General features: G+C 52.2%; 1 protein-coding gene across 1 annotated transcript; it reads right to left on the reverse strand.

The window, feature by feature from the left end:
* Window positions 1-792: 792 nt before the first annotated feature.
* TRPV2 (transient receptor potential cation channel subfamily V member 2) lies at window positions 793-23,067 on the reverse strand. Its single transcript, XM_030923299.1, is given in 15 exon segments — window positions 793-1,003; window positions 2,813-2,892; window positions 3,788-3,915; window positions 5,187-5,521; window positions 5,637-5,703; window positions 9,115-9,280; window positions 9,710-9,780; window positions 10,550-10,648; window positions 11,526-11,681; window positions 12,134-12,304; window positions 14,628-15,041; window positions 15,264-15,457; window positions 18,413-18,546; window positions 20,778-21,083; window positions 22,776-23,067. Coding segments are annotated over 14 exon segments (2,313 nt in total). The 5' UTR covers window positions 20,978-21,083; window positions 22,776-23,067; the 3' UTR covers window positions 793-905.
* Window positions 23,068-27,656: the final 4,589 nt, after the last annotated feature.

Here is a 27,656-nt window from a genome sequence, read left to right on the forward strand (position 1 = left end):
CGTGGGTTCTCCATGTTGGTCAGGCTGGTCTCGAACTCCTGACCTCAGGTGATCTGCCCGCCTCGGCCTCCCAAAGTGCTGGGATTACAGGTGCCTGGCAAGAATAGGGTTTTAATGGAGGAGGGGGGCTTCCAGCAAGAGCCGGGTCAAGGGATCAAGCACGAGGTCCCTCAGCCTGCCTGTATTTGGGGAGAGTGCTAAGGAGAGAGGGACAACAGAGGTAGAGGGGAGGAGGTGTCTGGAAATGCTTGGGCAAAACCGTGGGGGTCTCGGGATGCCAGCTAGGGCATTCTGTGGGTACTGGGGAGCCTCTCAGGCCTTCAGAGCACAAAAAGGACATGTTTGTCTTGTATCTTAGGAAGGCCTCTCTGGCTGCCCTGCAGAGAATGGCTTGGGAGGGGTGGGAATTGAGCAAGAAGCCCAGTAGGAAGAGAAAGCAAGAGAGGTGGCTTTAACGGGTTTTCCCAGGTGCCTGCCCAAAAGCAGGGTGGGTGTGGAAAGCAAAGGGTGTCGTGGTAGAGAGAGAGGAGAGGTGGCTGCCCATGTCCACCACCATATATCTGCCACAACAATGGGCACGGTACCTCAGCCAGCTGCCTGTACCCAGGAAGAGGGCAGTCTCCAGACTTGGGGACGTGGGGGTGAGGGTGGGGACACAGCAGCTGAGGGTCTCTGTGCCCAGGCAAGGGCAGGAGCAATCTAGTCTCATACACAGACCTGTGTACACAGAGACATGCAGACATTACCAGCTCTATGGCTCCCAGCAACTCTGCTCAAATAATGTTTCCAGAAGAGTTAGTGAAAATATATATTTGCCACCAGAATTCACTGGGACCCCAGAGCCAGCAGATGTGGCTGGAAATATCCCCTGCTCTGTCCTCTGGCCTCCTGCTGCATCTGGGCCATCAGTTGGACTGGAGAGGCTGGAGGGGCACAAGGTCTTCCTCAGAGGCACCATCTTCATCCTTGGGTGGGGAAGCCAGGACAGGGTTCTTGAGAGTTCCTGTTAAGAGATGGCAAGCACTGTGCCTTAACCCTTGAGTGTGTCCCCAGGAAGCAGGCACCAGGGAAACAAGGGGCCACAGTCATGAAAACACGTCATGCTGTGGAGACAGCCTCAGCAGTTCTGGAGGCCAGCAGTCCCTCTCCCTGCTTCCCTCACTCCACAAGCATTTCCCAATCCCTTGCCATGTCAGGGGCTTCCCAACACCCCCAGGAGCTTAAAGTGCCTGGAGGTGACAGACTTGTGTGTCAGAGATCAGAACACCTGAGACATGCTGGGGGGAGCTCAGAGGAGAGAGGGGACCCATCCCGCAGGGGAAGTGGCAGATTTGGACACCCAGAGGGGAGGAAGAGCGCTTCTGACAGAGACAAATCCAGAGATGAACCAAAGAAAGCAAAGAACAAGGGGCACTGCAGATGCCACCTTGGATGGAGGTGTGGGGAGTGGGTTAGATAGCTTTGGGCCCTGACCTCCGCTCTGAGGAGTACGGCCTTCCAGGCAGCGGGAGGCACTGTGTAGTGTGGGCTGCATGTAGTTTTTGTCCATATTAGCAGGACTGGAATGGGATAAGGGTGCAGGCTGGGCCGCCCTGCAGTGGTTCAGAAGCAGAAGTGAGAGGCAGGGCAGAGAGATGAGTGGCCGCCTGAGAGGTCAAGGACACTCAGCTCCAGGTGAGTATAGGAGGGGAATAGGCTAAGACTCAAGGCCTTCTACCTGGGTAAGGAGGGGGTGGGGTGACATACATGTGACCTGCTGGGGCAACCCCAAGGCTGCTCCTGTTGGGAATGTCACATTGGAGGCCCCAGCAGGCAGCAGGCAGTGGGGTGTGGAGTGCTTGGGCAAGATGAGGGAGGGACAAGGTGACTTTCAGAGGTGACTTTCCTGGAACTGTAGTGAAGGGAGGGAGATGCAAAGAGAGGGTGAAGGGAAACCTGTTTGTATGTGAGGCCATGGTCACGGCCCAGGAGCCTAGGAAACCAGCAGGATGTGGGGCAGAAGAGGCCAGAGTAGCCTCCCTACAACAGGGGCCATGGGCGACTCAGGAGGCTGTTGTGGGGGGCAACAGGCACAAGCAAGTGAAATTTGTCAGGAAAGAGATGGAGAAAGGGGAGGAGGTGAACCAGCGGAAGGTGGGAGCTATTGAAGATTCTAGAAAGAAAGGGTATGCAGGGGAGACAGCTAATCCTCAGGCCTCTGAGGGTGGGAGGAAGGAACTGATCTTGGTGGAGGCAGCAGGGTGGGGACAGGAGGGGCCATCACTACACTAGAATGGAGAGGCCACAGGCCACAGACATGGGGGAGGCATGGGAAGTGGTTTCTCAGAGGTGGGAGACTTGGGGTGTGAAGGGGCTGAGGGCCTATGCAGGGCCGTTCCTCTGAGGGTCCAGGGAGATGCTGCCTCTGTTGTGGGCTGCGCTGTGACACAGCCCTTCCTAACTTATTCCCCTGCTGAGTCCCCAGGCTCAGCCCAGGCCTGGCTGGGGACAGACCCTTGATAATCAATTGAATGGGCAAAGGGTGTGACTGACTGGCATCGGAGAGAGGGCAGCCAGAGGCTGGGCGGGCGGAAGCACTAACAGCCTCAGAGGTTTTCCCTGGTTCCTGCCTGAAAGCAAGGTGTGGGTGGAAAGGAAAGGAGGAAACCACTGTTTTAAGGAGGCAATCCCTGTAAGAGGAGCTGGTGTGCGGGGATCTGCAAAGTAACTATGAGGAGGTCTCTGGGTCCTGCCCCAGACTCTCCAAGGCTTTGTGGCCAAGCAGCAGAGACACACACCCCAGGGCAGAGGCTCCAGTCACCAGGCTACTCACGAGGGACGGCTGCCCCTGATGGGTCCTCACACAGCGTAGGCAGCGTCTGCTCCCACGAAGCCCAGTTCACCTCCTCCACCCTGAGGGCAACAGAGGAGCTCTGAGGTTTGCCTGCTTTGACCGCGCTCCGCCACCCCAGAGAGGGGCCTGGCCCCCCAAATTGGGAGACTACAAAGAGATGCTCTGGTGCACACAGAGGCCCTGAGGAGGACAGGCTTTCTCTCTGCAGGGTTCTGGGCCACCCACTTGGAGCCCTGTCCTGTGAGGCAGGTGCCCACTTTCAGGAATCAGCATCCATTGCTTCCGGCTGTTCACAGCAGCCTGGGTTGCCCAGAGCAACTAGAAAAGAGGAATTCAGATCAGGTGTATCTGTGCTCCCGGGTTCTGGGGACTTTCACGGCTGTTCCTCATGCCTGAGACTCTGCTCTCTCTGCTCATCTGCTCTCTCTGCTCTCTGCTCTCTCTGCTCATCTGCTGCCTCACAACAGTATCTGTTTTTAGCTGTGCGTTTGTCACTAGGTTCCCTCTCCCAGTGTCCCAGCCTTTCCTTGACACAGAAGGGCACGTTCTCCATGGAAGGGGTTGTAGCTCCGAGATCAGGCTGGCAGAATTGGGGGTGGGGGGACACAGAGCAGCCAAGGCAAGGCTAGAGTGCTGGGAACCCAAGAGTCCTTCTGACTTCTTGGCCTCCTTACTGTACCACATTTCAGGCTACAAGAAGGAGGCTGAGATCACCAGGAGGGGATCTTCAGTTTAAGCCCCTGGAACAGGCAGATGGCCAGTCATGTGGCAGCCATGGCTTGTGAGATCCAGACCCCTGACCTCATCTGCTCAGGCTCAGTCCCTGGTGCTCTTTGTACCTGCCCTTCCCACCAGACCTGGCTCCTGGCAGCTGTGCCCTGCACTGCAGCGGGGTGGGGGGCCAGGGATTGCTGAACAGCAAGGCCCCAGGACACTCTCCCGCCACTCACTCACCTGAAGCACCAGCGCTCATCGGCGCTGCCATCTGGCTTAGTGCCGACGGTCAGCATCACGCCTGCCCGCTGCTGCTTCTTCCTGCACCACCAATAGCCGTTCTCCATCTCTAGGACAGAGATGGCTTTCTGGGGACAAAGGATGCATCAGACAGAACGTCCTGGGACCCTGCCTGGGAGCAAAGGCACACAAGGCAAGCGGAGCAGGAAAGTGCCCCGCAGCACTTCACAGTATAACCCAAAGTCAACTAAACATGCGGATTCGAATTCGGCTCCAACATCCAATTACCTGTGTGGGGTTGGGCCCTCCGCCTCTCTGCATCTTGGTTTCCCCATTTGTAGACTGAGGACAAAGTGCCTCAGACAGCTGATGGGAAGTCTGTACATTATAAGTACTTGACAGCTACTTGTTCTTACATCGTTCAGGCTCCAGATGGCCACACCACCAGGAACAGAACTTCATTTGCTCACCCCACACATGTGCCTGCCCAGAGGCATACCAGTGAGTCAGGTGGGGCACAGAACCTTGCAGAGGAGGGCACCGAGGCTCAGAGGAGATAAATGACTTCCCCAAGATCAACAATGAATTAGCAGCAGGGTGGGGCATGGTGGCTCACACCTGTAATGCCGGCAGTTTGGGAGGCCAAGGCAGGTGGATCACCAGAGGTCAGGAGTTCAAAACCAGCTTGACCAACATGGTGAAACCTTGTCTCTACTAAATACAAAAAGTTAGTGGGGATGTGGTAGCACATGCCTATAATCCTAGCTACTTGGGAGGCTGAGGTGGGAGAATTGCTTGAACCCAGGAGACAAAGGTTGCAGTGAGCCAAGATTGCGCCATTGCACTCCAGCCTGTTAAAACTCTGACTCAAAAAAAAAAAAGAAAAGAAACTGAAGAAACTGGACAACAATGATGATAATAGTAGCTGGTGGCACATTGAGCACCTACTTGGTGCTGGACACTGTCCTGAGTACATCTATGAGCTTCTTAAAGGAGGAGGGAGTAATCCCAGCACTTGGGGAGGCAAAGGTAGGAGGATCACCTGAGGCCGGGCAACATAGTGAGACCTTCTTCTCTACAAAAAATAAACATATTAGCCGGATGTGGTGTCAACTGTCTGTAACCCCAGCTACTCAGGAGGCTGAGGAAGGAGGATCACTTGAGCTCAGGAGGCCGAGGCTGCATTGAGCTGTGATTGTGCCACTGCACTCTAGCCTGGGTGACAGAGCAAGACCTTGTCTCCAGGGGGAAAAAAAAGGAGGAAGACTCTGACAAGGTAGAGCTGCCCAACCCGGCACCCCTGGCTAGGGAAGGCCCAACTCCGCGGGGTCCAGAGCACTCCCCACCCCTGAGTGTGGGGTGGGGGTGGGGCAGGGGCAGGGAGCCTCTCTGGTGGCACCTGCAGCTTCCAGATGCTCCAGCTGTCAGTGGCGACACTGTTGACGGTCTCGCTCATGAGGGCGATGAGCATGTTGAGCAGCAGGATGTAGGTGAGCAGCACGTAGGCCAGCAGCAGCAGCAGCACCATGCCACGGAAGTGCAGCTGTTCCTGGAAGGCCAGCTCGCCCATGCCGATGGTGAATTTGAAGAGCTCCAAGGAGGCTTCCAGGATACCCCTGTACGGAGCCCTGTTGCCCTCATCCTCCTGTCCCTCCATGGGCTGCACCGACTCTGTGGCATTGGGGCCTGTAGGAGCTTCAGAACGCCAAGCCTCCTGGCTTAGGCTCACCAGGGCTATGGGATGAAGGGAGAGGGGCCCTCAGCCCAGGAGACCAGCAGGCAGCCTTGAGAGTATACAGGGTGGACAAGGAACGTGGGGAAGGGGAAGGGGTCTGGAGGGGGCCTTTACCTACAGCGAAGCCGAAAAGGAAGACTAAGTAGATCAGAAGGAAGCGCAGCAGGTCCCGCAGGATGACCTGGAACACATGTGCCCAGGGGCCAAAGTGGGTAGCTGGGCCGCCAGTCACGGCCCCAGACCCCTGCCTCACCCACAGCAGTGTGTTTCCCATGTACACTCCACGTACACACACATACTTATGCATACGTGGGCCCTATGGAGCCACACTGAGCAGAGGAGTCTTTTAAAAATATATCTCAGATCTGGCTGGGTGCGGTAGCTCATGCCTGTAATCCTAGCATTTTGGGAGGCTGAGGCGGGCAGATTACCTGAGGTTGGGAGTTCAAGACCAGGCTGGCCAACATGGTGAAACCGTTTCTACTAAAAATACAAAAAATTAGGCCGGGCGCGGTGGCTCAATCCTGTAATCCCAGCACTTTGGGAGGCCGAGACGGGCGGATCACGAGGTCAGGAGATCTAGACCATCCTGGCTAACCCGGTGAAACCCCGTCTCTACTAAAAAAAATACAAAAAACTAGCTGGGCGAGGTGGCGAGCGCCTGTAGTCCCAGCTACTTGGGAGGCTGAGGCAGGAGAATGGCGTAAACCCGGGAGACGGAGCTTGCAGTGAGCTGAGATCTGGCCACTGCACTCCAGGATGGGTGACAGAGTGAGACTCCACCTCAGGAAAAAAAAAAAAATACAAAAAATTAGCCGGGTGCAGTGGCGCGCCTGCGCCTGTAATCCCAGCTACTCGGGAGGCTGAGGCGGGAGAATCGCTTGAACCCAGGAGGCAGAGGTTGTGGTGAGCCAAGATCACGCCACTGCACTCCAGCCTGAGCTACAGAGTGAGACTTCGTCTCAATAATAATGGCCGGGCGTGGTGGCTCAAGCCTGTAATCCCAGCACTTTGGGAGGCCGAGACGGGTGGATCACGAGGTCAGGAGATCGAGACCATCCTGCATAACACGGTGAAACCCCGTCTCTACTAAAAAATACAAAAAACTAGCCGGGCGAGGTGGTGGGCGCCTGTAGTCCCCGCTACTCGGGAGGCTGAGGCAGGAGAATGGCCTAAACCCGGGAGGCAGAGCTTGCAGTGAGCTGAGATCCGGCCACTGCACTCCAGCCTGGGCGACAGAGCAAGACTCCGTCTCAAAAAAAAAAAAATAATAATAATAATAATATATATATGTATATATGTCTCAGATCACATTGTTTTCCTGCTTAAAACTTTCCAGTAGCCAGGCATGGTGGCACAAGCCTACAGTGCCAGCAACTCAGGAGGCTGAGACAGGAGGATTGCTTGAGCCCAGAATGTCAAGGCTGCAATGAGCTATGATCGTGTCACCGCACTCCAGCCTGGGTGACAGAATGAGTCCCATCTCAAAAAAAAAAGAAAAACCTTCCAGGGTCACAAAATTAAATATAGAACTACCGTATGACCCACCAATTCCATTTCTGGGTATGTATGTGCCCAAAAGAATTGAAAGCAGGGACTCTAAGAGATACTTGTACACCCCTGTTCATAGCAGCATTATTCACAAAGATCAAACGGTGGAAGCAACAGGTGACTGGATCAACAGACGAATGGATGCACAAAATGTGGTGCATCTACACAATGGGATACTACTCAGCCTTAAAAAGGAAGGAATTGCTGGGTATGGTGGCTCAGCCTGTAATCCCAGCACTTTGGGAGGCCAAGATGGGTGGATCAGTGGATCACCTGAGGTCAGGAGTTCAAGACCATCCTGGCCAACATGGAAAAACTTCATCTCTATTAAAAATACAAAAAATTTGCCAGGTGTGGTGACACATGCCTGTAGTCCCAGCTACTCGGGAGGCTGAGGCAGGAGAATCGCTTGAACCTGGGTGGCGGAGGTTGCAGTGAGCCAAGATTGCACTACTGCACTCCAGCCTGGGCAACAGAGCAAGATTCCATCTCAAAAAAAAAAAAAAGAAGGAATTTCCGACATATGCTACAATATGGCTGATCCTTGAGGACATTATACTGAGTAAAATAAGCCAGACATTAAAGGACAAATACTGTATGATTCCACTTATACAACGTAGTTATGGTCGTCAAATTTGTAGAAACAGAAAGTAGAATAGTGGCTTCCAGGGACCGGGGGAAGGAGAGAATGGGGAGTTGTTTTTAATGGGCATTGAGTTTCAGTTTGGGATGACAAGAAAGTTCTGGAGATGGATGGTAGTGATGGTTCTACAACAGTGTGAATGTACTTAATGACACTTAGCTGTATATTTTTTTAAAAATGGTTAAAATGGGCCAGGCGGCCGGGCGCGGTGGCTCAAGCCTGTAATCCCAGCACTTTGGGAGGCCAAGACGGGCGGATCATGAGGTCAGGAGATCGAGACCATCCTGGCTAACACGGTGAAACCCCGTCTCTACTAAAAATACAAAAATTAGCCAGGCATGGTGGTGGGTGCCTGTAATCCCAGCTATTCAGGAGGCTGAGGCAGGAGAATCGCTTGAACCCAGGAATAGGGGTTTGCAGTGAGCCGACATCATGCCATCACACTCTAGCCTAGGCAACAAGAGCAAGACTCATCTCAAAAAAAAAAAAAAAAAAAAGTTAATTTCTATGTTAGATGTATTTTACTACAATAAAAAAAAAAAAAAAAAAGCCTCTGGGGGCCTCCAAATTCCTCCCTGTGGAAGGGGCCCCTGGCCCTTCCCTTCCTCCCAACCTCCTCACCTCCACCCTCCTGCCATCTCCCGAGCCACCCAGCCTCCTCACCCTGTCCCAGGCACCCCAAGCTGCTTCTGGCTCACGGCAGCCATTGCTGTGCCCTCTGCTGAGAATATCTCCTCCTCACGCTGTGGTGGCTGATTCATTCTTTCAGGTCTCAACTGAAACATCCCCTCTTTAGAGAGGCTTCCCAGACCATCCCATCTAAAGGGTGCTTGATCCCAGCCATTCCCCATCACATTGTCCTGTGCGGTTTTTTTCCTTCACAGAATTTAGCAGTGTGGAATGTTCTCAGTTGTTTTCTTAAGGTTTTCATTTCCTCCCACCAGAACATCAGCTTCAGGGGAACAAGGACTTTTGTTTTGCTCTCTGCTATATTCCCAACACCTACCTAGAACAGGGCCCGACCCACAGTAGGCACTCCCTAAACGTGCTGAATACATAAATGAACGCAGTTACATGCCCGTGCCCACACATCCCAGGACACAGACATGCAGATGAGCTTATGCACATATTCTTTGCTCCTTGCATGTGGAAGGATGCACATGCTCCCGTGTGGACACCTGCAAACACGCATATGCAAACGTGCATATGTTTGAATGTGCGTGCAGAACCCTGAGAGAGGTATATGCATGCCTGTACTTAAGCTTCCATCCAGCAAGTATCTGGGTGCTGGCACGCAGGCAGATGTACACATGCCCTCCTCTGCCTAGGATAGCTGTGGAGGAAGGCTCTTGCCTGATGAGGCCAAAAGAGTCCTTCTGGACCACCCCCTTCTCTCACCTTCTGGATCATGACACTGTAGATGCCTGTGTGCTGGAAGCCACGTGTATAGTAAAGCAGGTTCAGCCAGCCCAGCACCAGCGCAGACACAAGCAGGGGCAGGTACCACTCGATGGCCAGGAAACACAGCACCTGGGACAGCACTGTGAGCAGGGACTGGAACAGGCTGTATGGGAGCAGGATCCAGGTGGGCTTGCTGGCCACTTGGCTCCCTGAGCCACCACTGGCCTGCGCTGACCAAGGTCCTGACCTCCATCTTAGGCAACACATTTAACCTCTGCGGGCCTCAGTTCCCTCCCACTGTAAAATGGGCATAATAATAATGATGCCTGACACATAGAGTGTTTTCAAGGACTAAGTGAAACAGGTGTGTGGCGAGGCCTAGTAAATGTCACTATCACCATCTACAGTGATAGGAGCACAAAGGGCCCCAGGCTAGACAGCAGTCCAGACTCCTGGGTCTGGCCTGTACACAGGTCCCGACTTCCTGGGCCCCGTGTCCTCGCCTCTAAAGTCAACCTGGTGCCTTCTGCCACACCTGCCCCTTCCAGGCCTCAGAGACAGTTGAGGGGAGGAGGAGTGAGAATCCACGTACAAGAGGATTTCAAAGTAGCTGTCTATGAACGACATCCAGATGAACAGGTGGCGCCGCCAGAAGTACCACAGCTGCGGAGAAAGAGAGGACAGAGGGCTGTGAAACCTGCTCTCCCAAATGCCCCCTGCTGGCCTGGCTGAGCGGGAGCCTGCCACCCCGGCTAGGGCTAAGTCAGCAGCTTTGGTTTTGGGGGACTCATGAATACTTCTGATAGCTGAGACAGCTTGGGACTCTTTTTCCAGAAAGAGCAGCCACCTAGGCAAGGCCAGGGGGTGCAGATGAAGGACCTATGCACTGCATGCAGGAAGGGGAAGGGCGCCTTTCCCTTCCCTTCTCCCTGGCCTCACAGGGAGCACCCATACCCCAGCCAACCTGGGTTTGGTGCCCAAGTTCTGCCCACTCTAAGGAGGTCCCAATGTCTTGGTGTCCAGCCTGTGTCCTGCAGGCTTACAGCATTTCCCACTGAAGAGGCCCTACTGGGTGAATTGGCCTGAACCCCACCTACCCCCAGTCTCTGTGCTCCCCAAGAGGGGAACTTCCCAGCCGAGGGGCCCGGCTGGGGGCAGGGACTTCCAGCTCCATTCCTCGGGGAGCAGAGCCTATACTGCCAAGGAATCAGAGAAGTTATCTGCTACCCCGAGGAACCCCAAAAGCACAGCAGAGGATTGCCAGGGACTCAGAAAGCAAGGCCAGAACCTCTGGCCCTCAGCTTCGGTAAGGTTGGTTGTTCTGGGTGGGACCGGGTATTGTCAGTGAGGGGGATGCAGCTAACTTGCTCTAAGCCCCCTGAAGCAGAATTCTAGGTTTACTTCTGGGTGGGAGAAGGGGAGGGGCACTCACCTGGCCCAGGAGGAGGTAGATCCCCCCTAGCAGGATAAAGATGTGGCCTGCCAGTAGCATGGAGTTTCCAACCTCCGCTTTCACGTGGGGGGCAGCCGGCTGAAGACACACTCAGATGAGACCTAGGGCTTTGGGTCCTCTCTCGAGCAGCTCATCCTTGAGAGCTGAAGCTGAGGGCCTGCTCTGAGCCTGAGCTGTGGAGAACTCTTCAGAACAGCAGGGGAACATGGGCTCCAGGGAAGGACCACCAGATCCTGAGAGGTACATTGTGTAGCATTTCAGTGTGGGGTCTGAAGCCAGACTGCCTGGATTCAGATTCCCTCTCCACACCACTTTCAGCCTGTGTGACCCTGGACAAGTTACTTAACCTCTCTGTGCCTCCCTTCCCTCTACTATAAACTGAGGGTGATTATAATTGACCATCTCGGCTGGGCGCGGTGGCTCAAGCCTGTGATCCCCGCACTTTGGGAGGCCAAGGCGGGCGGATCACGAGGTCAGGAGATCGAGACCATCCTGGCTAACACAGTGAAACCCCGTCTCTACTAAAAAATACAAAAAACTAGCCGGGCGAGGTGGCAGGGGCCTGTAGTCCCAGCTGCTCGGGAGGCTGAGGCAGAAGAATGGCGTCAAGCGGAGCGTGCAGTGAGCTGAGATCCGGCCACTGCATTCCAGCCTGGGCGACAGAGCGAGACTCCATCTCAAAAAATAATAATTATAATAATTCACCATCTCAGGGGTTTTGGGGAACATTTATTTGTCAACACATGTCCATCACCTAGAATCCTTTTTCACATACAGTGAGCACTCAGCAAATCTTCACTGTATCACTGTTAGCACTGGGGTGCTGGCGCCCATAAGCTTGGGCATGTCATTGCAGCAGCCCATGCCTCGGCACTATTACTGCCCCATCTTCCCCCAGGGTTCTTTCAAGCAGGCCTCCCCGTGTATGTGCCCCCCTCCCACCTCCTGCCCTTGCCTTCTTCAGGGCAGGCTGATGGTAGCCAACAGCGGTGAAAATGAACAAGTAGATCAGATTACACAGGAAGTTTAAGAAGAACCTGGGGATAAGCAGATCCCATTTCGCCTGCAGCAGTTTGTTCAGGGGCTCCAAAACGACCATTCGCTGTCGGTGCTGGGATGGGGAGGGGAGAGCCACGGGTACACTCAACAAGTGCAAACAGTCTGCCCACTCCACGTCAGGATCAAAGCAAGGGCCCAGGAAATAAGGAGAGAGGACAGGGAGCAGGCTTCCACACCCCAGGAGCTCCAAAGGACCTCACCCCAACCCTCCCAGCTACAGTGTGACCAAGGGGCTTGCCCTCCAAATGAGATGCTGGTTAACAGAGAGGACCTGGATGGTTGCCGCAAGGCCCTAGGCATGATCCCCGTGTTGGATGGGACTGGAGTATGGATTGAGTATGGGCCCAGTGGCCATGGTCAGGGTCATGCCTGCTGGGACATGCAGCCACACCCCCACTGGCACAGGAATGGTGCAGATATGGTCCAGCAGGCAGCCCCAATTTGTGGACTTTGCTGGGAGCTCTGCTGGGTCCTCTATGTGCACCCATGCCCCTGTGGGCTCACCGGACTCTTGCAATGAAAGGCGATGATCTCTAGCACCGAGTTCTCCTCACAGCTGTCCACAGAAGCCAGGTCATACAGCGACACCCGGACAGGCCCATGGCACCACTCGGTGAACTTTCGGGAAAGGTGGCTCAGTCCTGAAAACTCCCGCTGCAGGATGTGCCTGAAAATCTGCAGGGTGACCATATGAGCTTGCCTTTACGGTCCCCTCCTGGCACTGATCCTGGGCCAAGGCTGGGAAACACCCAGGACCCTGCAGCTGCCCACGGTCTGCAGAGCTGCAGCTGACACGTGCACATGCCCCCGTACATGCAGGTCTTGTGTGTCTAAACTCTTAAACACACACACACCCAGCTACATCTGCCCCAGCCTGCCAACCAGCCTGGCTCTTCCTTCCCCTCCGCAACCCTGTGGCCTTCCTTGAACTCCTCAAATGGCAGAGAGATCCTTAGCCCTGGGGTCTTTGAGGCCCCTGAGATCAGAGTCTACTAGCTATATCTGTGTGTGCAATTTCATGGTCAGAATCCAGAGTTTTCAGCAGACTAGAAAGTGGTCCCTAATTCAAACAGGTTAGGAAGCATTCTGGTTTCACACGTGAGGAATGGGAAAGGAGGAATAGATCAGGGCGCTGATTTCATAGGCCACACAGCAGTGCCTCTAGACAACAAAGTGAGGTTCGCCCACCCCAGGGAGCACTCCAAGAAACTTGGGAGGGCAGCAAAAAAGGTTAAAACTTCTATTTATGTTTATCGTTTCCTTAACCTTTCAGAAATCTCCGCCGTAAGCCCATGAGGCCAGCCCTGGTGAGCTACTGGTAAAAACTATTTGGAACAGGCCATTGGTAAGCTATTGGAACAAAGTGGGGGCCGCCTCATGTTTACTTTTCCTACCAAAAAAACTTCCAGCTAGTCAAAACTTTAGGCATTAAAAATGCAGCAGCAGGCTGGGCGTGGTGGTTCACGCCTGTAATCTCAGCACTTTGGGAGGCTGAGGCAGGCAGATTACCTGAGGTCGGGAGTTTGCGACCAGCCTGACCAACATGGAGGAACCTCGTCTCTACTAAAAATACAAAATTAATTAGCCAGGCGTGGTGGCGCATGCCTGTAATCCCAGCTACTCGGGAGGCTGAGACAGGAGAATCGCTTGAAACCGGGAGGCGGAGGTTGCGGTGAGCCAAGATTGCACCACTGCCCTCCAGCCTGGGCAACAAGAGTGAAACTCTGTCTCAAAAAATAAAAATGCAGCTACAAAAGTTTGGAAGAGAATGTGGGTATGAAGATTATATATATACTATATATAATTATAATCTATAATATAATGTATAATAGTTATATATTATGTACATATATATTACATATATAATCTTGTAGCAGGAATTAGACAATAGCAAAACTAAGGAACCTTAAAGGAAAAGATAATTACACTTGCAGAGTATAAAAATTTTTAAATTCTGTATGGCAAAAAAAAATCATAAAATTCAAAAAACAAATGATGAACTAGGAAAAATTTTACAAGTGCTATAGTAGACAAAATACTAAATTCATTATAAAGTTATCAATAAATATGCAGAAACAGAATAGCAAAATAGACAAAAGATATAAAAAGGCGATCTCTTAATAAAGAAACCCAAACGACTTTTTAAAATTCCCAATGTTTGGCTGGGCACCATGGCTCACGCCTGTAATCCCAACACTGGGAGGCTGAGGTGGGCGGATCACCTGAGGTCGGGAGTTCGAGACCAGCCTGACCAATATGGTGAAACCCGGTGTCTACTTAAAATACAAAAAATTAGCTGGGTGCAGTGGTGCGTGCCTGTAATCCCAGCACTTTGGGAGGTTGACGCGGGTGGATCATGAGGTCGGGAGTTCAAGACCAACCTGACCAACATAGTGAAACCCGTCTCTACTGAAAATACAAAAAAAATTAGCTGGGCGTGGTGGTGTGTGCCTGTAATCCCAGCTACTCAGGGGGCTGAGGCAGGAGAATTGCTTGAACTAGGGAGGCAGAGGTTGCAGTGAGCCGAGATCATGTCACTGCACTCCAGCCTGGGTGACATAGCGAGACTCTGTCTCAAAAAAACAAAAAACAAAAGCAAAAACAAAATTAGCTGGGTGTGGTGGCACATGCCTATAACCCCAGCTACTTGAGAGGCTGAGGCAGGAGAATTGCTTGAACCTGGGAGGTAGAGGTTGTGGTGAGCCGGGGTCGCGCCATTGCACTCCAGCCTGGGCAGCAAGAGTGAAACTCAGTCTCAAAAAAAAAAAAAAAAAATCCCAATGTTTTATAATGTAATATATTCAATAGTTCATATACAATTTATAAATAAACACACATATATTAGAGGTACATACTGAAAATTTTCTTACAGGAGTGTTCCATTGAAAAGCGGAGAAGCCACTGCTCTTCACCACCCCTTGGGCTCTTTCTGCAGAAATTTTGGGGTGAGACCTACTGCTTCCTGGAGAGGGAAAGTGGGAAGGGGACAGCCACTCACCTTGATCTTGCCCTCCTTGGCGGCCAGCTTCAGAGGCGTGAGATCCTGCTGGTTGTGGATGTCCTCAAGCTGCATGGTGGGGCAGAGGCGGGCCCCAGCTTGGAGGAGCCCATCGTACATGCTGGTCACCAGTGCGATGTTCTCAGCTGAGTTGTCCGAGATCATCACTAGGGCATGCAGGACTGTGTTGCCCTGGGAGTCAGTGGCCTGCAGGCTGGCAGGCTGGTGTGGGTTCTCCAGGAGGTAGCTTACCACATCCCATTGCTTGGTGCAAGCGGCCAAAGAGAGGGGTAGCTCACCTGCAGGCCAAGAGAGCAGCTTGGGCCCCAGGCCTCCTGCTTTCCATCTGCCTACTCCTCATGCTCCTTGGACAAAAGGCCAGCACTCCTTGAAGCAGATCAGGCTTCTTTACCACTGAAGGGAGCAGAACAGGGGCCAGCCAACCTGCTGCCTTTTGCTGTGTCTCTTGCCAGAGCCCAGACACGCTGCCTCTTTGTTCAGGCTCTGCCTGGTCAAGTCACATGCCAGTGCTAGCAGCCCACTATCCCTTCCCTGGGTCTGGGTGCATGCCCATCTTGTGGCCAGACGAGGATGAAACATCTCATGACAAATTAGTGCTGGATGTAGTGGTGCAACTGGTAGTCCTAACTCGAGAGGCTGAGGCAGGAGAATTGTTAGTCGGTAATAGTCATCCGTACACTGGGCATTTACCAGGGGCTGAGGATTGCCAGAGTCCCGGTCAATCTGCAGCAGTGGCAGAATGCAGGCGTTGACCCCATCCTTAAGATTCAGCAAAGCCTTCATCAGGCACGTCTTACCTGTGGAGCCCTCTGTGGGAAGAAGGGAGGGTAAGGGGCACAGTGGTGCCGAGACCTGGAGCGGCTGGACTGCCCAATAGCTGGTATAGCAAGCCTAGCTCAAAGTACCCCTTGGGAAGATTAAAAGAGGTGCTACACACAACTGGTGGGAGCACAACCATGTTATAGGGTATTAAGGCTCCAAGTAACAGATAAGAAATACCAACAGGTATGACTACAATTTCTGCCCTACAAACTAAATTTCTTTGTTTTTTCTTTTTTTTTTTTTTTTGAGACAGAGTCTTGCTCTGTCACCCAGGCGGAGTGCAGTGCCGCAATCTCAGCTCACTGCAAGCTCTGCCTCCCAGGTTCATGCCATTCTCCTGCCTCAACCTCCCCAGCAGCTGGGACTACAGGTGCACGCCGCTATGCCCAGCTATCCAGCTATTTTTTTTTTTTTTTTTGTATTTTTAGTACAGATGGGGTCTCATTGGTTAGTCAGGATGGTCTCGATCTCCTGACATCGTGATCTGCTCACCTCGGCCTCCCAAAGTGATGGGATTACAGGTGTGAGCCACCATGCCCGGCTTAGAAACTAAATTTCTAAGACATAAGTCATCATTCGTGAAATGCTGTCTACACAAGAATATTCAGAGCAGTATTTGTACATGACTCCACCACATAATGTCTCTCTCCCTTCTGGCAAGTCATGTGGCCTCTCTTTTTTTTTTTTTTTTTTTTTTTTAGGCGGAGTCTCACTCTGTCGCCCAGACTGGAGTGCAGTGGCGCAATCTCGGCTCACTGCAAGCTCTGCCTCCCGGGTTCACGCCATTCTCCTGCCTCAGCCTCCCGAGTAGCTGGGACTACAGGCGCCCGCCACCTCGCCCGGCTAGTTTTTTGTATTTTTAGTAGAGACGGGGTTTCACCATGTTAGCCAGGATGGTCTCGATCTCCTGACCTCGTGATCCGCCCGTCTCGGCCTCCCAAAGTGCTGGGATTACAGGCTTGAGCCACCGCGCCCGGCCATGTGGCCTCTCTTAACCTCAGTTTTCCTTACTGTAAAATGGGAATGTTCCAGGGTTATTGTAAGGTTCAAAGGGAATATAAGGCCAGGCACGGTGGCTCACGCCTGTAATCCCAACACTTTGGGAGGCCAAGGCGGGCGTATCACGAGGTGGAGTTCAAGACCAGCCTGACCAACATAGTGAAATCCCATCTCTACTGAAAATACAAACATTAGCCAGGCAAAGTGGTGGGCGCCTGTAATCCCAGCTACTCAGGAGGTGAGGCAGGAGAATTGCTTGAACCTGGGAGGCGGAGGTTGCAATGAGCTGAGATCACGCCACTGCGCTCCAACCTGGGTGACAGAGTAAGACTCCATCTCAGGGAAAAAAAAAAAAAAAGGCCGGGCACGGTGGCTCATGCCTGTAATCCCAACACTCTGGGAGGCTGAGGCGGGTGGATCACAGGGTTAGGAGATTGAGACCATCTGGCTAACACAGTGAAACCCTGTTTCTACTAAAAAAATACAAAGATTTAGCTGAGCGTGGTGGCGGGCACCTGTAGTCCCAGCTATTCAGGAGGCTGAGGCTGAGGCTGAGGCAGGAGAATGGCGTGAGCCCAGGAGGTGGAGTTTTGCAGATCATGCCACTGCACTCCAGCCTGGGCGACAGAGCAAGACTCCATCTCCAAAAAAAAAAAAAAAAAGGAATAATATAAACAAAGTGGATAGCACACAGAGGGCCTGGCACACAACTAGTTGAAGCCAAAAACTATGAACAACCTAAATGACCATCGATAAGTAAGGAATTGGTTAACTAAATTATGATAAAGGACACAATGGAAAACTCACTCTGCAGTTTTCAAAGTGACTAAGTTAGACATGTACTGAAATGGAAAGTGCTACAAGATGTATTAAGTGGAGGAAAAGCACATTACAAATTAGTATATATATGTCAAGACCTCATTTATGTAAATATATACTGATGTATTAAGAAAGTCTGAACAGGACAGGTGCGGTGGCTCACGCCTGTAATCCCAGCACTTTGGGAGGCTGAAGCAGGCGGATCACGAGGTCTGGAAATTGAGACCATCCTGGCTAACACAGTGAAATCCCATCTCTACCGAAAAAAAAAAAGAAAAAAATTAGCTGGGCATGGTGGTCGGTACCTGCAGTCCCAGCTACTAGGGAGACTGAGGCAGGAGAATAGTGTGAACCCGGGAGGCGGAGCTTGCAGTGAGCTGAGATCGCGCCACTGCACTCCAGTGTGGGCGACAGAGCAAGACTCTCTCAAGAAAAAAGAGAAGAAAGGAAGAAAGGAAGAAAGAAGGAAGGAAGGAAGGAAGGAGGGAAGGAGGGAAGGAGGGAAGGAGGGAAGGAAAGCCCAGGAGTTTGAGACCAGCCTAGGCAACATGGCAAAACCATATCTCTCCAAAAATAAAAAAGAGGAAAGAAAGAAACTCCAAACAGATGCATTCTCGAACCATTAATAGGGGCCCAGGATGAGGGACTGTGTTTAACGTTGGTTCTATATGTTTCCTTACTGTTGAATCTTCTAGAGTACTTATGTTATTTTTCTGATCAGCCCAAACAATACAGATATTTAGATTTTTGGCAAAGAGTGCTTTGAGATGGGTTAAGTATATAGTATGCCCATTATATATTATATCTCAACAACACTGTTATTTAATTAAAAAAAAAAGATCGTTTTGGGTTTCCATTCAGCCACTGCAATGGGCTAATGGGCTAGGAGTGACAGAGGTAGTCAGGAGCTCTGAGGGGTGGGTGGAAGTGGGAGGCACAACCAAGACCGACAGGAGGCCATCCTTGATTAGCTCTGTCCACAGGGTCCCCCAGCAATCATTCTAGTGGGAGGGCTGCTGAGAACACTCACTCCTCGGCTCCTGACCTAGGGATCATGCCCACCCAGCCCACCTAACTATCAGCTCACACGATGCCTAGCCTTGGATGCACAGGGCAGGGTCTACCTGTGTATTCCGAGTCGGTGAGGTACTTGCTGGTCTTGCACAGGTACTCTGGAAGTCCAGCCAGATCCTCGGGGACACCCCGGGAGACCGCATTGAAGAGCCGATCTCGGTCAAATCGGTTTGGATCCGGCTGACTGTGGAGGATGTGGTTTGTGACTCATGCTGGACAAGGACCACAGGCCCCCCCAAAAGCCCTCCATCCCAGGGAGCCCTTTCAGGGAGTCCTGTACACACTGCTCACCCCTCAGGCCTAAGAGCCCAGTGAGAGCCCTTCTGAGGGCCTCTATCCACCTACAGCCAACCAAGGAGACCCCGGGAGGAGGAAAAGGGGCCTGTCCAGGCACTAAGCTGCTTCATCCCCATGACAGCCAGTCATCACAGACACTTTTCAGCATCAGGTGCTTGTCATGTGCCAGGTGCCTTGATGTACCATCTCTCAACGGCCTCCATATCCCACTGGGTCTCCTTTAGCACACACAACTTGTGGTGGTTCTTGAGCTTGGGCTTGGGTCTGGATAGGGCTGTGGGAGGTCCCCGCAGACTCACAGTAGCTGCATGCATCACTGCCCTCAAAGAAAGAATGGAGAAAAGCTCCCTTCTCTCAGAAACCATCTATTAGCTACAGAATATTCTGTCTTTCATCTTCACTTCAGCCCTGCTGGTCGGAAACCACTGATTTCTCCTTTAGATAAACAAGGAGGTCATGTAGCTTGCCAAAGTCACACAGTACCAAACTGGGAATCTCAGCAGGGCTGTTTAACTTTAGACCCCAGCTCTGAACCCCCAGAGAGATTCTAGGCTTGGCAGCAAGAAATTTCCCGGAAACAGCATTACCTGGGCTTAACGCTGGGCCCAGTGTGGAAACATATCAGACACCACAGAGAAGGCACACTTAAGGAGAAATTTCTCCCACAGACCCCACAAGGGATCTGGTAGCTTATCAGAATCTAGCAGTGTCTGGTGACTGGAAGTGGGAAGGGCATGAGTCATTCCCTCCTGGGCTGTGTTACTGTTCACAGGGGCCAACTTGCCTCTGGGGCTTCTGGCACCACCACCAGCAGATATGCAAAGACAAATAACGGGGTGCTATTTAATGCTTTCTGTACCCTCAGATCCCAGCTTAACTTCTCTTGTGGAATGGGTCGACCAAATAAAAGTTGGTGACAAGGTGACTGTTGGGATCAGTCACTTTTTTTTTTTTTTTTTTTTTTGGAGACAGGTCTCACAGACACCCAGGCTGGAGTATGCTGGCACAATCTGCTTACTGCAGCCTCTGCCTCCTTGACTCTGGTGGGGATTTCAAGGGTTGACTTTTTAAGCCAACAGCTATGACTGTAATTACAGTCAGGCTTCCCTCGTCAGCACCAGGAAGCCACACAGTGGCCATGAGGGCTCTATCTGCTGCTGACTGGAGCCGTGTGGACAGTCTGGCTCACAGAAGTAGCCATTTGGACAAATAACTTTGTCAGCAGGGTGGCATCATGGTCCTGGGGTAGAGAAGCCCAACGAGAGCACAGATTGAGGCACTGAAGGTATTGAGGGCCCGTCCTGCCTGTGTCGGGAAGGCTCCACAGCTCCCAGAAGCTCCTCATGCAACCTCCCCTATTCTGGTGCTGAATCTGACCACAATCCTCCAGCACAAACAGGAAGCGGCTCTAGCCTGGGAGGCCAAAGCTGGTGGCTGTACCTCAAGCATCAAGGGAAGAAGGGGCTTCTGTGGCAGAGTATAGCCTGGCCCATGAGGATTCTCCAGTCTCACTGGGCAGGCCCCCACCCCAGGCAGGGAGGTAAGGGGTGCCAGGTGCAGCAGGACTGGAAGCGGGACTCTCAGGAATATGGGGCTCACACAATCTGAATTGGTGGAAAGACCACAGGAAAATCAAAGTGCAGATGACTCCAAGCAGAAGCCCATTATCCTCAATCCCACAGTTCATGTCCCTGAGTGACAGGCTCAGCCTTGTAGAACTGAGGAGAGCCTGGGACATTTCCAGATGTCCTTGATTCTCACAGGATGGAGTGTGGATCCTGCTGCCTTCCCCAGCAGGGACCATGACAGGGGTGGGAGTTGGCATGAATGGGGGATTTGAGGGTCAGTTGAGGACTTAGAGCTTGAGAATGTATCTCACAAAGAACATGACCTCAGAAGGCAGAAGGCCAAGAATGGGGAAGCCTCTGGAAAGAGCAATGCCAGATAGCAGAGCAGAGATCAGCCGGTCGGGCCCAGGAGCCATCAGAGGCAGACTGAGGACACCACAGGCTGTGGGAAGGGGCACTGGTGCTGGGCTGGTCAATGAGTCTCACTCCGGATTCTCTGCTGGAGCTGGCCAGGGGGCCCCCTTTTCACTGACCCCACTTGCTGCCTCACCTGGCACCTGTTCCCTTTCCATACTTGAGGTTCACTTTTATCTGAGGGACGAATTTCCGGTCCTCGCCCTGGAACGGTGACTCCATGGGAGTCAGCCCGCTCCCCAAAGCCGGCTTTACTTCGTCCACCTCAGCGCCATCTTCTTGGCCTCCGTCTAATGTCTCCAGCCTGAAAACTGGAGAGCTGGAGGGTACTGTCATCTAGGAGGAGGAGGCTGCTCAGTCCAGCCAGGACCTCTGTGGAGATGGAGATGTCAAGGGTCCCGTCTTCCTCCCAGCTGCAGGTCGGTGTTGGCCTGACTGGAGCCTGAAAAAGGAGGTATTAGGTTGATGCAAAAGGCTGGGTGTGGTGGCTTCCATGTGTAATCCCAGCACTTTGGGAGGCTGAGGCAGGCTGGTCAGGAGTTCGAGACCAGCCTGACCAACATGGTGAAACCCTATCTCTACTAAAAAAAAAATACAAAAATTAGCCTGGCACGGTGGCTTGTGCCTGTAATCCCAGCTACTTGGGAGACTAATGCAGGAGAATTGCTAAACGCAGGAGCTAAGATGGCACCACTGCACTCCAACGCGGGAAACAGAGCAAGACTCTGTCTCAAAAAAAAAAAGGAATTACGGTTTTTGCCATTACTTCTAATGGCAAAAAAGCCAAGTGCAAGTAGGTCCACCCGCTGTGTGGGAGCCCAGCCCCAATACAGAGGAAGTTTGCCAGGAGGGATGAGGAGCAGGGGTGAGAAGAGGGAGGGAAGTCTGTGGTGTGAGGAACAGGGAACCAGCAGGGCCACCCCTTTGATATCCCCCAGGAGAGCCATGACTGTCCCCGACTTTTCCTCTGGGACTTCCTGGTATTTGAGGGGTCACAACCCTTGTTCCCGTTTGCATTAACAGCACAACCCTTTCTTCAGACAACATCTTGCCTGGCGGCCAATATTCCAACAGAGAAAAGTGCGATGGCTGGGATGGGGCCAGTCACTCAACCCCTCACCACAGAAGGGGAGCTCTAAGGAGAAATAATTGGGAAAACCACTAGACTGTGAAGCTCTTCATTTTGCTGCCAAGACTACTAAAGCTTAGAAAGGGGGAGTGGCTTTCCCAAGGTCACCCGTTGGCAGAGCTGGATCTGACACCATGCATCTACCATGAGGTTTCTCTTCCGTTCTCAAAGTCTTTCAGGGTCTGTCTATATTTTCAGTCTGATTCAGCTTTGAAGGCATCGAATGCCACCTCTGTTCCTCAGGGCCTCTGGGGGCTTCACGAGGGGAGGGAGACCCCTAGCCTGTGGCCCAGGCTGTCTCCACCACCCTGCCTTGGACCCTAGGCTGGCCTAGGAAGCTCAGCAAACAACACAATCTCACCCTCACAGGAAAACTGAAACCACAGCCTCCATCACTTGGCAAGGGTGGGGCCTCGGTCAGGGATGGGCAACCCCGTGGCCCCAGTCGGCAGGATCAGAAAGAAGAAAAGTCAGAGAGTGGTAAAGAGACAGAAGGGTGGAGAAGGAGGGCAGGGGGCAGAGAGGAGCAGCAGCAGCAGAGGGAAGTGGAGAAGGTAGGCTGGGATCAGGCCCTTGGGACCCGGGTGGGGCATTTTCCCATGGAAATATGGGGGGTGGGGAGCTGCCTGGCTACCTCAGTTTGCAGATGTGACCCACCACCCTTTCTATGCACACTGGGGCAGGAGGGCATCCTTTCTGTTTCGTACCATTTAGCCCATCTGTGTCCCCAACCAAACCCTGGCCCATTCCTCCAGCCCAAGACTCCCAAGCCTCAGCAGCAACAGCTGTCTGTCCAGCCCCTACACCACCTCCTGGGACCCCCACCCACCCTGGCAGCAGAGGAAAGGGTGTGGAGGTCCAGGGAGAGGGAGCCAGAGCCCCACACAGACCCTGACTCCAGGCTGTAGAAGCCAGGAGCCCACTAGCCTTCCCCGCCCCATCATTCGCTGTCAGGCTTGGGGACCCGGCTCCCTCCAGTGTCACCAGCATTGCCCACCGACTTACTGCGCAGGCTGAAGCCAGGGTGTGGCGGCTGCTGGGATCCTGGAGCTTCTTGGTGGCAGGGGCTGCAGGAGGAAGTGAAGCAGGGAGGGGCTGCAGGCGCTGACAGCGGAGGAGCCGCAGAACCTCCCTCCCCAGCTCTGAGCACTGAGTTCCAGCAAGCAGGTTCTGGTCTCTCGGTCACCCTTAGCCCACCTGGCCAGCCGGCACGGTGGAGAGTGGGAGCTTAACTCTCCCCTGTCAGGACAGGCTAGCCACCAGAGACTGACCATCTGGACACACCCTGCTGCGAATCAGGCCCCGCCCCCCCCCCCCATCTAACCACTAAGGTCTCAGGTGGGGGTGGGTGACAATCAGAGGCAGCCCTTGGATGCCGGGGCCTTGCCTCCCATGGAAGCTGCCATGGATGGGGGATTCTTCCCCAAGTACACTGACAGCTATCTCCTCCCATTCTCCACCACCACATGCCTTCCAGCAGCAGCCGTATGGCCCATAAATGGGCCTGAGTTGACCCACAGCAGGGGAGAGAGCTGATGTGGACAGCCTCCAGGGAGCGACTCAGCCCAGTAGATGCCTCTGGGAACGCAGCCCAGTAGATGCCCCTGGGAACCCAGCAATTGAGGAACTTTCCCACCTCCCAGGACCTTCCCCCAGCCTCCTGACCCCAGGACTGATGGCTAAAGTTCCCCTAAAGGTGCTCCCAGCACCAGCCAGCAGGTGGAGACAAGGAGGTGGGCCCGCACTGCTAAAATCAAACCTCACCACCGACTGGGCCCTGGTCTGGACTCGGTCTTGGAGCTTGGGGACCCAGCCGCCACCGAAGTAGCCCTAGGACTCTCTCTGCCTCACTCCCAAAATCTGGCATCAGCTCTGCCTCCAAAATTTGTCTTTCTGCTTGATCCAAGTCACTATCATGGCTCCCCTGGGCAACTGCAGCCACTTCCAAACTGGTCTCCCTGCTTCATTCTTGCCCCACACTCATAATCCATTTCTCCTTATAGCAACTGAAGTGACCTTTTAAAAATGGGAACCAAGGCCGGGCACGGTGGCTCACACTTGCAATCCCAGCACTTTGGGAGGCCGAGGTGCATGGATCACTTGAGGTCAGGAGTTCAAGACCAGCCTGGCTAACATGGCAAAACTCCATCTCTACTAAAAATACAAATATTAGCTGGGTGTGGTGGTAGGCACCTGTAATCTCAGCTACTTAAGAGGCTGAGGTAGGAGAATCACTTGAACCTGGGAGGCGGAAGTTGCAGTGAGCCAAGATTGTGCCATTGCACTCCAGCCTGGACGACAGAGTGAGACTCCGTCTCAAAAAGAAAGAAAGAAAAAAAAAGGAAACCAGGTCACCTAACTCCTTGACTTAATCACAAAACCTCACCCATGGTGCTTGGAATAAAATGCAAACTCCATACCATGAGCCCTCAAAGTCCAGATGCGCTTCTCCATTGCTATCTGTCACTCATGGCAACCCTGTCATGCACGTTACACTCTAGGCCTGCGCCATCCAATAAGATAGTCACTAGCCACAGTGGCTGTTTAGATTTAAATCAATTATAATAGGCCTCACTCTTGTAATCCCGGCACTTTGGGAGGCTGAGGTGGGTGGATCACCTGAGATCAGGAGTTCAAGACCAGCCTGACCAACATAGTGAAACCCCATCTCTACTAAAAATACAAAATTAGGCCAGGCGCAGTGGTTCACGCCTGTAATCCCAGCACTTTGGGAGACGGAGGTAGGTAGATCACTTGAGGTGAGGACTTCAAGACCAGCCTGGCCAATATGGTAAAACCCAGTCTCTACTAAAAATTAAAAAATTAGCCAGTCGAAGAGGTGCACACCTGTAATCCCAGCTACTTGGGAGGCTGAGGCAGGAGAATCGCTTGAACCTGGGAGGCAGAGGTTGCAGTGAGCCAAGATTGTGCCATTGCACTCCAGTCTGGGCAACAAGAGCGAAACTCTGTCTCAAAAATAAATACATAATAAAATGACAGTAAACAATCAGTTCTACTGTCCCATTAGCCACATTTCAAATGCTCAATCAGCACATGTGGCTAGTGGCTACCATATCAGACATCACCCAGATAGATAAATTTTTCTTTTTTTCTTTCTCTTTTTTTTTTTTTTTTTTTGAGATAGAGTTTCATTCTTGTTGCCCAGGCTGGAGTGTAACGGTGCAATCTCAGCTCACCGCAACCTCCGCCTCCTGGGTTCAAGCGCTGCTCCTGCCTCAGTCTCCTGAGTAGCTGGGATTACAGGCATGCACCACCAGGCCTGGCTAATTTTGTATTTTTAGTAGATACGGGGTTTCTCCATATTGGTCAGGCTGGTCTCAAACTCTCGACCTCAGGAGATCCTCCCGCCTCAGCCTCCCAAATTGCTGGGATTACAGGCGTAAGCCACCATGCGTGGCCTGAGAAATTTTTCATAAACATAGAGTTCTATTGGACAGCACTGCTCTAGACATTCTGAACACATTTCAGTCTCCCCAGTATACCATGCCTCTTCTGTTCCACCTGCCAGGAACACACACACACTGCTCTTGATCTGATCTAGCCAATTCCTGCTTATCCATCACCTCTCAATTTAAGCATCACTTCCTTTGGATAGCCTTTCCTAGACCCTGAACTGGGCTGGGGATGGCCACTCTGTGCTCCCATGACACTCTGTACTTCCCCTATCACATCTCATTATCTGTTACTGTAATATTCATTATATTGTCTGGCTCCACTTTTTTTTTTTTTTTGAGACGGAGTCTCATTCTGTTGCCCAGCCTGGAGCACAGTGGCATGATCTCAGCTCACTGCAACTCTGCCTCCCTGATTCAAGTGATTCTCCTGCTTCAGCCTCCCCAGTAGCTAGGATTACAGGCACACACCACCACACCCGGCTAATTTTTGTATTTTTAGTAGAGACAGGGCTTCACCATGTTGGCCAGGCTGGTCTCGAACTCCTGACCTCAAGTGATCCGGCCACCTCGGCCTCCCAAAGTGCTGAAATTACAGGCAGGAGCCACCATGCCTGCCTTCACTTTTAACAATAAAAATACTTGCCGGGCGCGGTGGCTCAAGCCTGTAATCCCAGCACTTTGGGAGGCCGAGACGGGCGGATCATGAGGTCAGGAGATCGAGACCATCCTGGCTAACACGGTGAAACCCCCGTCTCTACTAAAAAATACAAAAAACTAGCCGGTCGAGGTGGCGGGCGCCTGTAGTCCCAGCTACTCGGGAGGCTGAGGCAGGAGAATGGCGTAAACCCGGGAGGCGGAGCTTGCAGTGAGCTGAGATCCGGCCACTGCACTCCAGCCTGGGCGACAGAGTGAGACTCCGTCTAAAAAAAAAAAAAAACTTAGTGAGCACTCACTATGTACCAGACACTGTGCTAAGTGCTCAATGTGTAACTCCCAGAGCAACCTTATTTCACAGACAACAAGACTGAGCATGGGAAAGGCCAAGGCCACAAGGCTAGGAGGTGAGAAAGCAGGGATTCAAGTCCAGGGCCACATGCTTACCACCATACTTTCCAAGGGGTGAGATCTTGCTTTTTTGCTGTCTCCCCAGCAACCAGCACAGTGCCTGGCATGCAAGTGGTGCTCAAGAAGGCTTTGAGTGACAGGGTGGCTAATTACAATCGTAGTGCAAAGGGCACTGCTGTGCTGCTGAAAAAAAAGTGAAAAGTGGACAACCTGAAGTCCTCCAGAGCCATCACCACATCTGGTGAAAATGACAATTGGGTAGACAAACAACCTTAACTGCAAATTCTGGTTACAAAAAGGCCTTGGATCACAGCCATCGGGGAAATGCCAATCAAAAGCACAATGTGGTCCCACTTCACACTACTAGCATGGCTATTATAAAAAGACATGTAACAACAAAGTGTTGGCAAGGGAGTGGAGAAACTAGACCTGTCCTACACTCCTGGGAGACTGTAAAATGGTGCAACTAGTTTGGAAAACAGTCCGGCTGCTCCTCAAAAGATTAAACATAGAGGGCTGGGCGTGGTGGTTCACTCCCATAATCCCAGCATGTTGGGAGGCTGAGGTGGGCGGATCATCTGAGGTCAGGCATTTGAGACCAGCCTGGACAACATGGCGAAAACCCTCCTCTATTAAAAATACAAAAATCAGGCTGGGCACGGTGACTCACGCCTGTAATCCCAGCACTTTGGGCGGCCAAGGAGGGTGCATCACCTGAGGTCAGGAGTTCGAGAGCAGCCTGGCCAACATGGCAAAACCCTGTTTGTACTAAAATTGCAAAAATTAGCCAGGCATGGTGGCGGATGCCTGTAATCTCAGCTACTCTGGAAGCTGAGGAAGAAGAATCACTTGAACCCAGGAGGCGGAGGTTGCAGTGAGCCAAGATCGCCCCATTGCACTCCAGCCTGCACAACAGAGCAAGACTCTGTCTCAAAAAAAAAATAAAGAAAGAAAAAAAAATTAGAGATGCATGGTGGCACGTGCCTATAATCCCAGCTACTGGGGAGGCTGAGGCAGGAGAATTGCTTAAACCCAGATGAAGGATGGCGGAGGTTTCAGTGAACTGAGATCCTGCCATTGCACTGCAGCCTGGGCAACAGAGCAAGACTGTCTCAAAAAAAAAAAAAAAAAATTAAACATAGTTACCATATGACCCAGCAATTCCACTCCTAGTTATGTACTCAAATAAATGGAAACATATGTCCACACCAGTTGTACATGAATGTCTACAGCAGCATTATTCATAATAACCAAATAGAAACAGCCCAAATCATGATTAACTGAGGAATGCATAAATAAAATGTGGCATATCCATTTAATGGAATATTATTTGACCACAAAAAGAGAAATTAAGTACTGATATACACTACAGCATGGAACAAACTTGAAAAAGTAGGCTAAATGA

The sequence above is a fragment of the Rhinopithecus roxellana genome, chromosome 19 (assembly GCF_007565055.1).
Source record: "Rhinopithecus roxellana isolate Shanxi Qingling chromosome 19, ASM756505v1, whole genome shotgun sequence".
Lineage (NCBI taxonomy): Eukaryota > Metazoa > Chordata > Mammalia > Primates > Cercopithecidae > Rhinopithecus > Rhinopithecus roxellana.